Source organism: Corapipo altera, unplaced genomic scaffold (genome assembly GCF_003945725.1).
Source record: "Corapipo altera isolate COAL_440 unplaced genomic scaffold, ASM394572v1 0, whole genome shotgun sequence".
NCBI classification, from domain to species: domain Eukaryota; kingdom Metazoa; phylum Chordata; class Aves; order Passeriformes; family Pipridae; genus Corapipo; species Corapipo altera.
The window spans coordinates 19,725,227-19,739,400 of record NW_020884872.1 but is presented as its reverse complement, the minus strand read 5'-3'; the positions used below and the strand labels follow the sequence as shown (position 1 = coordinate 19,739,400).

The following is a 14,174-nucleotide window of genomic DNA, read 5'->3' as shown; positions in this document are numbered from 1 at the left end:
CAAATGGTGGAGGTATCTTCAAAACATGTAATAACATTCATTGCATTGTAAACTCTGCACCTTTTGTATTTATTTGTGTTATTTTTGTTTTTACAGGATTACAAAGCCATTGACATTTGCTGACTGTGTCGGTGATGAGCTTCCTTTAGGATGGGAAACTGTTTACGATCAACAGATTGGAGTTTATTATATGGACCACATAAATCGTGAGTAGATGCATGATTATTTTCAGGAATACTAGCAAGCTGATGTTAACTCATGGCACTAACTTTGTTTCCAATACCATTTATGAACCTCATGCTACAGTGAGAAAATATATGCAAGTAATTTCTTGCAGAATCTGTTTCCTCATCTTTCACATGGGGCACAATGCTTCTTCCATTTGTAAAGAATTTTACAACCTGTGATTGAGTTATAGTGTATAAAACTTCTGTTTTGCTGTGTCATACTGTGAAGTATCAATAATTTTGTTGTTGCTTTTTGTCATACGTCAGTTACAAAGATTTTTCCTTTTTTTCTGTCACCCGTAGTTCACTCTTCTCTATTTAAAAGCAAAATGTATTCTGAGAGAAATGTGCTCATTTTTAATCAGAAGTGTCATGAAATACAGTAATCTCATCCTCGCTTAAGCAGTGCTTGTTTTATGCTTTAATGCAGTACAAAGTGCTATAAAAAAGACAACAGATGTCCCTTTTGGAAACTAACTTCTAACGTTTTCCCTTTTGGACTGTTGCTGAGCTTTGTATCACCACTGTCTGGCATGTTTGCCAGTTCTACTTTTAAGAAAATGTCTTATCTTTATAGCTTTGTACTACTGCTGCTGTTACTGTTGTGCTGCCATCATTAAGCTTCTTATCACTAGTGAGTGAATGCCTTCAATATTGTCGGAATTGGCAGTTGGTGAGGAGTGAGTAAAGAAGCAAGTATTTATATGGGCTATCACAGCAGTGGTAAATAGTATAATCTACAAAACGCACTTCAATACTATCTACTTGAAATCTAGTCAACTAAAAAATAAAAGTGTAGAAATAGTTTTGGGCTTCCAGCCATTATTGGAATTACTTGTCTGTTGTGGTTTCACACTTACTTATTTTAAAAAGCCCCAACAACATAATAATAAATGTTTCCATGGTATTTTTTGACCCACACAGGTACTTATTTGTTGTGAAATTTAACAAAGATCACTGATTAAATTACAAACTTTAAAGAGCTGTTAATGCACTAATCACAAGGATAGATAGCCAAGACAATTTGAAGACAATAAATACAGATTGTTGGGTAATTCTTACAGTAACTGTGTTTAAAAGAAGCAGTAGTTTAAGAGTTGCTGTCATGGTAACTTTAGTAATGTTGAAGTTTAGTAAAAAGCGAGGATTTCATTGGAGTAAAGTCATAGAGTGCACTTGCACCAATGTATGTACATTTGTATGAATTCACATATTTAAAAAAAAAGAAAAAGAGGGTATTAGCAACTCTTTTTTTCTTTCTAAATTGTAAAAGGTTTTAGGAGTCCTTGTAGAACATGAATGCCTATAGGCATCTTTTATAGCAATAACAATCACCGTCACATGCAAAAGAGATCACTCCCTTTTGCTTTTCAGATTTTGTTATTAGCAACTTTACCACAGACATGAAGTTTGAACTTACAGAAAGGATATTAATCATTGTAGGCATGTCAGATCTGGCTTGCCTTTTTTTCTGTGCAATTGAGAGCAAAAATTGTAGAAAAGAGTCTTTGCAGAGAGAAACTGAGTTCCCAAATGCTCAATGGGTAGACACAGAAAGAAAAGATTAATATTAATGGGTCTGAGAAAGTAAAGCTAATCATATTAGGTATGAAATAAAATTGATGTATGAACAGAGGGATAGAAACTTCATAGGACCAGTGCTGAACTGAGTAAAAGGAATCATTCAGCAATTAACAGGGCTGCAAAATTAGTCTCTTTCATGATAACTAATTACTTGCAGCCCACAGATATTATCCTAAATGGTAATTCAAACGTCACAGCAAAATGGGTTTGTCACCCTTAGGCTAATACAGTACTTGCATATACCAGTAAGAATTATATTAAGAGGGAAGACAGACTCAATATTATAGCTGGATAATCATTATTCAAAACTAATAGGATACTCAATCCAGTTTTTAAACTGTGGACAACAAAGGGAGCAATCAAAAGACTACATTAACTTCCTTTGTAGAAGTGAGAACTAATGAGTGCATCATGAGATGGTGTCAGGCAAGTGGCAGAGATATGTAGGAGCTAAAGAAATGTTTTTCTGAAATGAGTATGTCTAAAACACTTGGAATGGCAGCTTCACGTGAAAACATTTAGGCTGCCTTTTGTGTCTGACTGGGTTCAATGCTTTACAGAGCATTGGAGTTCTGTGTTAATTGACAAAACAGTTTAGAAGTGCTTTAGTTCCAAGAAATACTGTGAGAAAGTGCAAGGGATAATTCAGAGTCTTTCTACAGTTATGCTTACCAGGGACCTCTCATGCTTTGTGCACTCTCACAAACTTTTTGCCCTTGCACCTTCTAAAAGAAAACAGCAATACATCTGATTTTTCTAAGCCTCTTGCGATGTTTGTTTATCCAGGAAGCAAGGAAAAGATTTCTAGGCAATAGCTTTCCATTTATATTGAAAAAAAAACCAGGAACAGAGGAATCTTCTGTAAATCTCAATGGTGCTTCCAATCCTGATCTCCATCTTGTTCTGTGAATTCAGTACTTTGTTGACACCCTTATTAAGCTGCTCTTGGCTTTTGTCCAACCATTGCTTAAAAACCTTGGCGGCTGCCAGCCACAGAATTCCTTTCCCTCCTCCTCAGAATCTTGGAAGCCTTTGAAGTCTCCTTTAAGCACTTGAGCATTCCCTAGTGAGGGAGTAATATATTCTCTGCATTTGTCTGGGGCTGTTCTTGAGTTACTATAGTGTTTTGGGTTTTTTAATTGGTTATAAAGAAATGAAGGAAGTTTTATCATAACAGTTTAACTTTAATGTTGTTGTTATGTGGCAAACTTATTTAGAAATCCAGGGCAAAGTTTCATAAAACAGAAGAAAACGTCACTACTGTACTAAAGAAGTTTTCTGTCTCAGAAGAATGCTACCAGGTTTTCAGAAGATTTCTGAAATAATTCTATAAGAGGTGCAGTGCCCTGAAGTAAAGGATAAATAATAATCTCAGTAAACAACCAAGGCCAAGATGTTATGTGATAGAGCGTAACATCTTGGCCTTGGCTGTTTACTGAGGTTAGGACTAATAATTTCCTATTCAAAAAGAAACGCTTACTGGGATCCAGCTTCTCTGTCTTATAAAGATTTATTAATTTCTGCATAGTTTCCATAAGGGATTAGCAGTTTTAGGAATATTAAATTTGCACAGATTTCAGGAGTACTTATGGACAGGTGAGATAGCATTGCAAATTGACATGCCATCAGTGAAGGACAGGCAACCATCTGAACTCTGTTTTCTTCTGCTTGCCCTCCATGTAGAGAAGGATTTATGGTAACTGAACAAGTCAAAGCACATCCTGTCCTTGGCTGCAGAGATAGTTTGGGGTCATGGGAGCCAGAAGGTGCTGCTGGGAATCAAGGATCCCAGGGATGTGGGAAGAAGTTGCAGAATGATGGGGAAAATCTTTATACTGTTTCAATGTGAGGAGTTGCAGGGAGAGAAAGGGGACAACTGTTAAGAGAAAAAGTTATTTAGGGAAATAATCTGCAGATCTTTTGGAAGTACTGCTCTTTGAGCTTTCTGGTTTTGTTTATACACTTTTCACATGGCTTTTAAATGGTAGAGTTGCTAACATGACCCGACACCAGTGGAATCCTTAATCTGTTGGACTCAGTCTTTTACAGTTTTGTATTTCATCACTGACACCACTATACTGAATTATGTACTCATGATTGATGCAAAACATAACTGACTTTCATCTCTCGTAAGAAACCAAATTTGGAAAAAACTGCTAGGTGCTTACCTCCTCACTGTGCTGCAGGTTCTGCCATTACTTTGAAAACTGGCATTGTGTCTGCATCAACTTCCTACTGGTAGAGCTTCAATCACCAGAAATTAACCTTATGCTTAAAGATGAGACTTTACATGGACATCCTCATGTAAAACACATTTGTTAGTTCACAAAAAGAAAACAAATGAACCAATAATTTTTTAGGATTTTAGTGCATGTGTCCTCCTCAAATGCCTTTGCAGCTGCAAAGAGATTGTTTTACAGTAACTTCGAAAATCAGTATATGTATGGGAAAGATTTTGTGGTGGAAACTTTGATTTGTGTTTGAATATAAACTGTTCTAAACCCTGGAAAGTGAAAACATGAGACTGCTGTTTCTTAAAACAAAAATAGAAGCGATTTAAATGCTTTATGGATTCGAGATTAAAATGCTGACTTTTCTGTTGAATTGCCTTATTCTTTTTAAGTATGCAGAGACAGTCTCTGACCTTTCAGGATGTTGCACTTGCAAAGTTGTATGTAGTATGATAAGGTAGTTCCAGCTATTTGTAGAGTTATGGGTTAAGCATTGGGATACCTTTCACTGTCCTTTATGGTTCTGGGTTTTTTGGTAGTTCTCAAAATTTTCAAGTTGGCTATGGGGGAAGGTTAGAGCCAAAATACTGTTTTCTTCACGTTTGCACTAGTTGGTAAAGAAAAGAATCAAATTTAAATGCCTTTTATATTTGAAAAGGCTTTTCCCATTCTTTCACTCTGCATCCTTTCTTCTTCTCGTCCTGGCTGGAGCAATTTTATCCACTGTAGTGTTAGGTATGCTGGTTCGGAATGGACATGAACAAAATAATTTGTACTTTGTAGCATAAAGTATCTTACAGATTTTTTTTAATGCTTTTAATTTTTTCTCCTTAGAGCTCACACAAATTGAGGACCCAAGGGAGCAATGGAGAAGGGAGCAAGAACGCATGCTGAAGGAATATTTAATAGTTGCCCAGGAGGCACTCAATGCCAAGAAAGAGATTTACCAAATAAAGCAGCAACGTTTTGAACTAGCTCAAGAAGAATATCAACAATTGCACAAAATGTGTGAGGATGACAGCCGTTCTTATGCCAGCTGTGAGTTCATAGTCTTTTCTTGATTTTACTCACCTTGCCTCTCACAAGATGTGTTGTAAGAAATGTGAAGTATTACTGTTGCTGGATTCTTCTCTGAATGAAGATTCTGACTACAGAAGTGAGGTGCTATCCTTTGACTCTGCTATCAAGGTCTTTCATTTCCTGTTAGTTCTATTAGAATACAGATTTAACATTTAACAGGGAAAAATATTAACACTAAACTGGGATGTAACACTAAACAGGGATATATCCCAGCTAGCGTCTCTACCCATCTTGGAACCAGCTGTAGTGATGCTCTCTGCAAGGCAGTGAAGGCAAGACTGAATGTTGCTGGACCAGCCACCCCCTTGCACTCCTAAACTCAGGTTGTTCTACCCTCAATGTGGGTGGAAGCCATCAACTTAAGGGAAAGCTTCTGTAGATCCATGGTCTGTTTAGCAACTTTATAAGGTGTTAGGGGCAAACTGTTGTGGTCAAGGGCACCTCTGACCACAAAGTAGGAAGCAGTATTTCCCTAGTGCACCTCATTCTTGAATGTCAGCCTGTGATATTATTGGTGGTGTAGGTCATAGAGCTTTGATTTCCTGCCCTTTTAATTTTTCTGAATTCTAAAGATGTTGCACCACTGTCACGGCTGTTGGCTGGTGCAATAGGAAAAGGTGTCTTTGCCAGAGAGCCAAACATTCGAGTTCAAAGAAGTGTGTCAAGTGGATATACCCAACAGCCACGTGGAAATGTGGTGTTTTACTGCACTGGTGGCTTTTCAGTGGCTGCTGTGTGTACTGACATTGTTTAACTGCAGGTTTGATGTTAAATGACAAGTACTTGGTAAGAATGGAAAACTCTGCTTTAGCCTTTTCTGAAAACATTCAAGAAACCTGACTGTGGAGGGGAACTTAGAGCAGGCATGTGGATAGAAGTATTTAGCTACTGATCCACTGGTATTTATTAATCCAAGGTAATTCATATGTATGCCAAAATTGTGTGTTTTTAGGGCTGAAGTATCCCACATGGATTGGACCAAGTATTCTGTTACTATTGAACTGGGATTCTCATCTATTTGTTTAGTTTTAAATGCAGTTATTCTGTGATTTAGTTGTGACATAACTGAACGGTTGTGACTTAAGTTTTATTTCTCCCTGTTATGTTCAATCTTAAGAAGTATTAAGATTTTTTTCTTACTAAGAAAGAAATCTTTAAAAAAGAAATTGTTTAAAGTGTGTTTACCTACTATTTAAAGACTTGGAATAGGATAAAAGATAGTGTCGTCAGTATTTTTTGAGATTATAAAATCGAAATAGACATTTATTGCAATACCTTTCTAGGAGCTTGGACTTCTTGTTTTTAAAAAAATTGCAATAGTTCTGCAGAATATTTTGTTGAATTACTTCAGGTGAATATACAGAAAGCAACTTCTCTTGAAGATGAAAATATACTAGAAAAATATAACCTGGTTTTCATATTTTTGAGTCTCTTGGAAAAACAAATTGCTTGAAGCAGCAACAAAATATGGCTTAAAACAACAAAATTGGAGCTTATCTGTAACAAATGGAAATGCTATGTCAATTGACTTATGTTTCTCAATTTTCTGATAGTTTTGGGTTTTTTAGGTATATCTGGAATTGATAATGAGACTCTGTATGAGCATTTAAATAAAATCTTCCACTTGTTTTGAGGTGAAAAAAATATTTAAATTTTCTACAGATGTGTTAATATATTTTATATTGGTTTAAGGTCATATGCATCTGTTTCGAGAAAATGGGGCAGGCTGATTTAGCCAGATTATTTTTTTTAAAATTTCTTCTTGGGGATTAATCATGCTGTCAACTCAAGATTCCCAGAGGCTTCTTCTTCACTTGCTTTTCTTAATTTGACTCCTCCACTCCACTGTGGGATGCTTTCTTCTCCATTTGTTGTGCAGAAATAGTAGGCTTCTAATTTGAGTGCAGTTACATGACCAAAGCTGGGTGCTTATATTGTGAATATCCTTGCCTCCACTACTACTTGTTTCAGGTTGTTGCATTGAAAGAACTAAAATTTCACAAAGTGTTTTCCTCCACTTTGCTTGTGGGTGCTGCCATTGACTCAGTGTCGAACGCTCATGAGTGGGAGGTGTTGTGAGCTCAGCGGCTGTGGATTGGCAGGGAGGTACCCATGCAGCAGTTTTGTGACTCAGTTGTGATCAGCACTGTTTAAAAAAAAAAAAAATCCATAGAAAATTGTGGATTTAGAGAATTAGTCCAGGCGTGACTACTCATTTTAGCAAGTTCCTGCACGCTCGACATGACCTTGGTGTTGCAGTATTCTTTCGAGAGTCGAAAGGTTCACTGCAGCGCAGACACGGATATGGGTTTCAGAGCAGCAGCCTTCAACTCTGCAAAAGGATGGAAGGTCTGACAGCACAACCCCATCCACTCACATACCAGGCATTTTTCAGTGGGCCAGTGCTGCCTTGAGTGGCTCACTCTATAAATCATGGTTGCTCTTGCCCAGCCTCCTCTAGGACCTTTACTTCATCTGTCTAGGCTTTAGCTTGTAATGGCACAGCTTGAAATCATTGCCTGACTCCAGATACACTGTGTGGAGAGCTCACTTGCCAGAGTTTGATCTGTATGTTGGTTCTCTACACTGTTGCTTTAGGAGGCAACTTTTCTTCCTAGCTGATGTGATTTTGTTCTGACAATTGGGGTTTTTTTAACTTTAGTCCCTATCATACTGTTAATTCAATATACCTAGGAAGCAGCTAGCAATTGTTAATATTACACAAATTCCTTGCATCAGTAAATGCTACCATCCAGTCATAAAAGCGAGTTGCTTTTAGGAATATGCAGTGCTGCTATATGCAATTATTGTTGTTCAGGACAAAAAAGTTTCAGGTGGGCCAAATGGAAATCTTCAGTTGTAATTTAGCACAGAGGATTATTTTAAAGCCTAATGACTCGTAACTCAAAGAATTTAATGCAACTGTTTATTAAAATAGTGCCACATCTTAACAAGTGTATTAAAGAAGAGTGTTGGGAAAAAAAAAATAAAATGCTGCTTTCTATCTGTTTAGCATTCTCTGGATTTTCAACTAATACCAAGTATGACCCATATCAGATTAAAGCAGAAATAGCCAGCCGTCGTGACAGAGTGAGTAATGTTTTTTTACTTTTGTAAAAATATTAATTATGCCTGGGGAAGGGAGGGAGACTGTTTTACTTTAGCCTTTACACTGAAAGTTGAATGCATTTTTAGAAATATGGTATTAAAAACCTGCTTTTTTATTCGAACCTGTTGTTCTGTTAAAAGGACTCTACATTAACTGCATTTCAGCGACTTGCAAAGTAATGCTTTTTCCATGTTACAAGTGTAAACATTTTTGTCACAGATGTCAGAGGCAAGCTCAGCCAGGCTTCCAGAAATTGCTTTCTCTGTGCGACTGCCACAAGTAGTAAATACTCTACAGCGAAATTCTTTCATTATTAAATGGAGTTCAATCCCACTCTTCATACCATTTACCCATTTTCAGTGAGGTTCCACTGAACTCTAGATTTAACCACTTATTTGGAAATCTCTTTACAATTCAGTAGACCTGTTGACCAAATAGAATTTTTTAGCTGATTTGGCCAGAGCTCCTTTTTGAGGAGGAGGAGGAGTTCAAGTATTCTGACAGTGATAAGCAGTTCTGTAGTAAAAATGTTCCATACTTATATATTTATATATTTAAAAAAAAAAATGGAATTGTGGTTTTGGTACCATGTTTGCTGAAGGCAAAATAGTTGACTTCTTGAATTTCTCTCGTGATGCTTTAGCACAGAGATAAATATTGCACATTGGCTTCAAGCAAATTGATCTAACAGTCATAAGCAATTATAAAAAGCAGTTTATAGTACTAAGCTCTAGAACCTATTTAAAAACTGTACCTTTCTTTTTCTTAGGGGATAAAATGGTTTTTAGCATGCCAGGTACTCAGCTCACAAAATAAATAAAAAAATACTTCTCTTCACAGGATAGTGTTCCATTTTTGTTGGAGTGACCACTTTTCACATGAATGCCTCTGAAAATAAATCCCATACACCACCCTACAAAGGCATTTATTCTATCTGTATATATTTACTACATGCTGATTAGTGTTTACTTGTTTTACATATTCTAAATGTCAGCATATTCTAAACAAGAAAATAAGCCTTATTTCTTATTTATTTAAAGAAAATAAATGGGGTCTTCACTTATATGACTATTTGCCTCTGTTCCTGCATCTTAAAATGAAATGACCTAATGAGTGAATGGGATAATATGTTCAACCAAATGTGTGCATAGCCATTGAGTTGTTGCAGGAAATAGAATGAAATATGCACTATGAAATGTTTGTGTACATGATGTTAAGTGGTGCATTTTTTTATTTTACTTTTGGTAAGCTTGTGAGTGTTTAAAAGAGTTGGTGAGGGTATAGGAGTGTTTTAGAGGCTGGTGCCATGAGTTTTGAGGAAAGGGCAAAAACAAATGGGGAAGGGGGAGGGCTACACAGGATGGTGGGACTCTGACAGTCCTGGATACCCTAGATCCTGCGAAGCCCCTCACACAGGCCAGTTCTGCTGCCAGTAATTTTGTTTTCCCAGATGGAAAAATTACCAACATTGAATGTTCAGGCTTTTTTAAAGTTGACTAAAGAGTTGAAGACAGTTGAGATGTGTCTCTACTATGAAGGGAGAAGAAAAGTTCTATGGATTGAAACGTGCTGTTAGAATAACCTATTGGAGATAGAAACACGATAGAATAGATGAGGCAATTGATACTTTAAAAACTGAATGTTGTGACTGCTGTTTGATTGGATCTTACGATATTTGAGAAAGTCCTCTGTTATTTTAATGCAGATTTTAAAGCAAAAAAACGGAAGAAGACTTATCACTTCCAGTTTTTTGAAGTAACTTAAAATTTTATATTTAAACCCAATTATTTTTTTATGGAAGTTTCTGTTGCATATTATTACTTTGTTATTTTGTTGTATTCAGCTTTCTCGGCTAAAACGGGAGTTGGCACAGATGAAGCAGGAGCTGCAATATAAAGAAAAAGGAGTGGAAACTCTGCAAGAGTAAGTTAAGAGTTTGTGGGAGGATTATTTATTATTATTCTCTGTTGTTGTTTTTTTTTTAATTTGTCTTGGAATTAATTTCTTGGACCTGTGTTGCCAAAAAGAAAAAGTTAAATGCTTTGCTTTAGACTTTCTACTGTGATAATGATGCAGGGTGAGAGCAATGTGAAATGATGGAAGAAGTGTTGGACAAAATTGGTTGGAGTGGTGATTTTATGGATTCCCATGCAAGAACAGTTTTACAGGCTCTGTTCTTTAACTCTTCCTGAAGATATTGTCAAAGTGGAATTGGATTTTTAAAATATTTTCCAAATGTTTTCTGGAAATATCTACTGCCTGGAGCACAGCCCAGAGCACCATGCTGTGGAGTAGTTTTCCTGTAGCAGTGCCAAGGCTTTCTGGCTGGGCACAGTACTTCTCCTGGGGGAAAAAACTGTACACCACAACACTGCTGCTTCCTTTTACCTGGTGGTCAGGCCATCTCATTCTGCACAGTATAGCTGACTTGTGCTTGTACTGTAAATCTGGTGGTCTGTGGGACCTTGGATTTTGTTGCATGTGTGCAAAATGACTGCATGTAAATGTGACTCCTTGTCTTCTCCTAGCAAAGAAAGGAAACTCGGGCAATATGCCACTCCTCCAAGGGCTATTAGGCCGCCTGTGCTCTGTTTCCTGTGTGTTCAATGGTGTCAAAGGTTGTAAAATGGTGTGGTGACACTCTCCCTGCCACTCTTCCAGCAGGACATCAGATGAGAACTGAGTGACTTCCATCTGTGTGCTGCTTAGTCACCTACACATGTAGCACATACACAGGATTCCTGCTGGGATAGGGTGAGAGGTTGCCAGGCCATAGAGAAGATGGCAGGTAAACACAGGTTGTTGTGACTTGCAGATCTGTTCAGCGAGGCCAGGGGCTAGACCAAGAGCTTGAACAGCACTTGGATTTGCCTTGGCTGTGCCTTTAGAAATCTTGGCCTTTTTTCCAGCATGCATATGAACGAACTGCCTAATGCAGGAGCTTACTGCAAATGTTGGAACTGTTGCATGTCTAATGCATTTTACAGCATAAGTACAGTATCTGCAGAAACGTTTTGAAGCTTTGGATTTATTGCATTGGTGCTAAAAAGCATGGGCTCACACTTTCACTTCGGGAATTCTAACAAAGTTCCAGGGATCCTGGAGCAGTTAAACTGCCTATTTTCCAGCTTTGATTTTGATTGGTACTACATTAACAAAACAATATAAAGGGAGATATTCAGATTTAACTTTTAAAGAAGAGGGAGTAGCCCATGCACTTCATATTTTGGTGTCTTTGTTTTTGTTTTTTTTGTTTGTTTGTTTGTTTATATTTTTAAATCAGCTTACGAGGCTCCTTTGTTTTATAAACCATTTAAAAAGTTTCAGAGAAGAAAACTTGTTCAGCCAAAATTCTTCATTGGCAAATATAATGTAATAATTTTCAGGCATAACTATGTTTTTATTGAAGCATTTATAGGTAGTTAGGGGAATTGTTAATGTGTGATATTAACTGAAAATTAGTAAAATAAAGCACTCAGAAATATTTGCTGTTTCTATACTAAGTAATATTTTATGTATAATCAATGTCTCAGTATGGCGACCTAGATATGTAAGCAGTAACAGAAAAAATGCAATTTTGTCTTAAGATTCTTACTCGTATTTTCTTTGAGTAAGAATTGCCTTGCCTTTTCTGCTTTCTTTATTTGTTTATCTTCTGGTTTTTGGGTTATTTTAAGGGTATAGGTTCAATTGTTTTATAAAAGGACTAACCACTTGACTAGGATGATGAAAGTATTTGAAGGCCATTTGAAACTCAAGATTGTTTTAATTAGTATAATTCATTTAAGATAGTCCAGCAAAGTAGTGCAACTTTTTGAGAAGTAAAGTCTGCAAATGATTAAGAATACAAATGTTAATCTTGGATATAGCCCAAGTCAAGTTGCCCATGCTACAGGATGGGGTTATAGGAGAGACATTCAAGAGAGGAATTATTTTAAAGCATATCTGATTCATCAGTGGGTCTCTATAATCATGTAGTGTACAAGTTCAAGCATGACAGCTTGGTGCTTCAGTGCTGCCATTGCTGCTGTTGGTACAGTCACAGTCTGTTCCATCCGTGCACTGGGTGGCACTTGTCATTGCTTGCTGAAGCTGGGGAGAACCTTTTGCCTGTGTGTTGTCTGGAATTGCAGTGAATTTCTCTCAGTGTTTGTGCCTTGCTGAGCTCTGCTCTCTGCAGTAACTTCTTTGCTTGTGAAAGAGACTTGTGGTTTTGTTTTTGGTTTGTGTTTTTAAGTAATTTCTTTATTTTCCTTTCTGGTGAGATATGTGCTTTCTTTTGAGTATTTTGCTTCTAGTAGGAAGTGAGCCAATTTGGAGAATACTTGCAGTGAAAACTGAAAAGAGGAGTTTCTCTCCTTGTGTAGTCAGTAGGCAAATCAGGCTAAAAGCCTAACTGTGCTCTAGCTTTTCCCTGGGTGATCTCTCCTCTAGCTCATGTATTTGTCGGGAGAGAAGGGTCAAGTACCAAGGCTGAAGTAGTTTAGTTTTTGCGTATCCTCAAAGTAAGTATATGGCCTAAAAACATATTGATTGCTCCTTCTTTAAAACAATAATGCTGATTTCTGCCTCTCCCCTTTTTTTAAAGGTTATTGCATCTCAGACATTTCCCACTTTTGTTTTGTTTCCTAAATTTTTGGTCTGTGTAATTCTTCTTCCTTTTTGTGCTAGGTCAAATCTTCAAGTAACGGCCAGACTGCAAATGGCATGCATCCTGTTCAGGTTTTTTAAAACCATGTTCATCACTTTATTTCAAGTATAAGCCAAGAACAATACTGGGAGCTGTCACACTTGGGGCTTAACATCTGGCTGAATGTTTGCTTTGAAAATCTTGCCAGAATGGCATTATGAGCGGTATTGGAACCTGCTGCCATGTGACTCCCTGTGCAACCTTTCCTGGGTATAGTTCTCAGAGAACAGACAACTTTTATGGTGATGGTGGTTAGGTTGCTCAGTATTTCCATCAGTTTATATTGCTCTCTAATTCAAATGCCTTTGTTAAATACAAATCTCTTGCACTGACATTTTCCATGTACAGTGTCTGCCTTGGACTTTGTTTTGTTTTCTGTTCTTTTTAATTTTAATAAAATGGCTTAACCATCTTTGAAGAGAACAAAAAGAAAACAAAACCACAAAATGACTAGAGAGAAGTGGGGTTTTGTGGGGGGAGACAGGATTGAAGGTTTTTTTGATACCTTTACAACTTCAGTACAACCAAAATTTCAGTCTTTGTAGTGCTGCTTTTATCAGAGCTATACTTTCTACAGTTTCATCTATATTTGGCAACGTTGTGATAAACCTTTGGACATCAAAGTTTGTGTTTGTCCACTGGATACTTTCTAGAGCTCACTGTTTAAAGCCTGCAGAGATCCCCTCCCTCAGTCTTTGCCAGTGCCTTTGCCCCAAGGTGTGTCTGATCCTGTCACAGTCCAGAGTTACAGGGTTAAATATGAGCCTTTTCTGGAACAAATTCCTTCCTCTGACCTGACAGCAGTTCCTCCTCCCCTGTGTTTTCAGTGACCCTTCTCCCCGGCAGGAATTTTGGAGGAAGAAGGCGTTTAGCAACAAAGGAAATGAAAACTTGGCCAGTTGGCCATGAGAGCGAAGTGAACGCTGTGAGAAGTTGGGAGTGACAGGGAATTAGGACTGGCTAAACAATTTGTAGCTACAGGCTAATTTAGAGGATAGGAGACCTGACAAAAGCTTTAGAATCAGATTTTAACTCAAATACAGACCTGTGCTTTGGTGAGGATGAGGGGAGTCTTGTGTATTTGAGAGCACATGGAGGAAAATAGAAGAACACAGAGTCTGCCCTATACGGCTGAAACATATTAATAGTCTGTGTCTCCTAGAAATATCTTCCTCAGAAAACATAGTTTTGTGTGTTAGTTGAACATTTTTTCTGTTCATACAAAGGTCTGATCTATATTTGTATCATGCTAT

General features: G+C 37.3%; 1 protein-coding gene across 4 annotated transcripts in view; it reads left to right on the top strand.

Moving 5' to 3' along the window:
- The window catches only part of WWC3 (WWC family member 3), a 96,948-nt gene that overhangs the window by 35,787 nt on the left and 46,987 nt on the right, over positions 1-14,174 (top strand). For 2 of the 4 annotated variants that reach the window (XM_027639134.1, XM_027639127.1), the window contains exons 2-5: positions 97-206; positions 4,877-5,080; positions 8,136-8,212; positions 10,075-10,154. In XM_027639134.1, coding sequence (XP_027494935.1) covers positions 191-206; positions 4,877-5,080; positions 8,136-8,212; positions 10,075-10,154 — 377 coding nt within the window. In that variant the 5' untranslated portion in view covers positions 97-190. Of the gene's footprint in view, positions 1-96; positions 207-4,876; positions 5,081-8,135; positions 8,213-10,074; positions 10,155-14,174 lie in introns of those variants that run through there. The other 2 variants (XM_027639117.1, XM_027639108.1) reach the window with 1 other exon arrangement.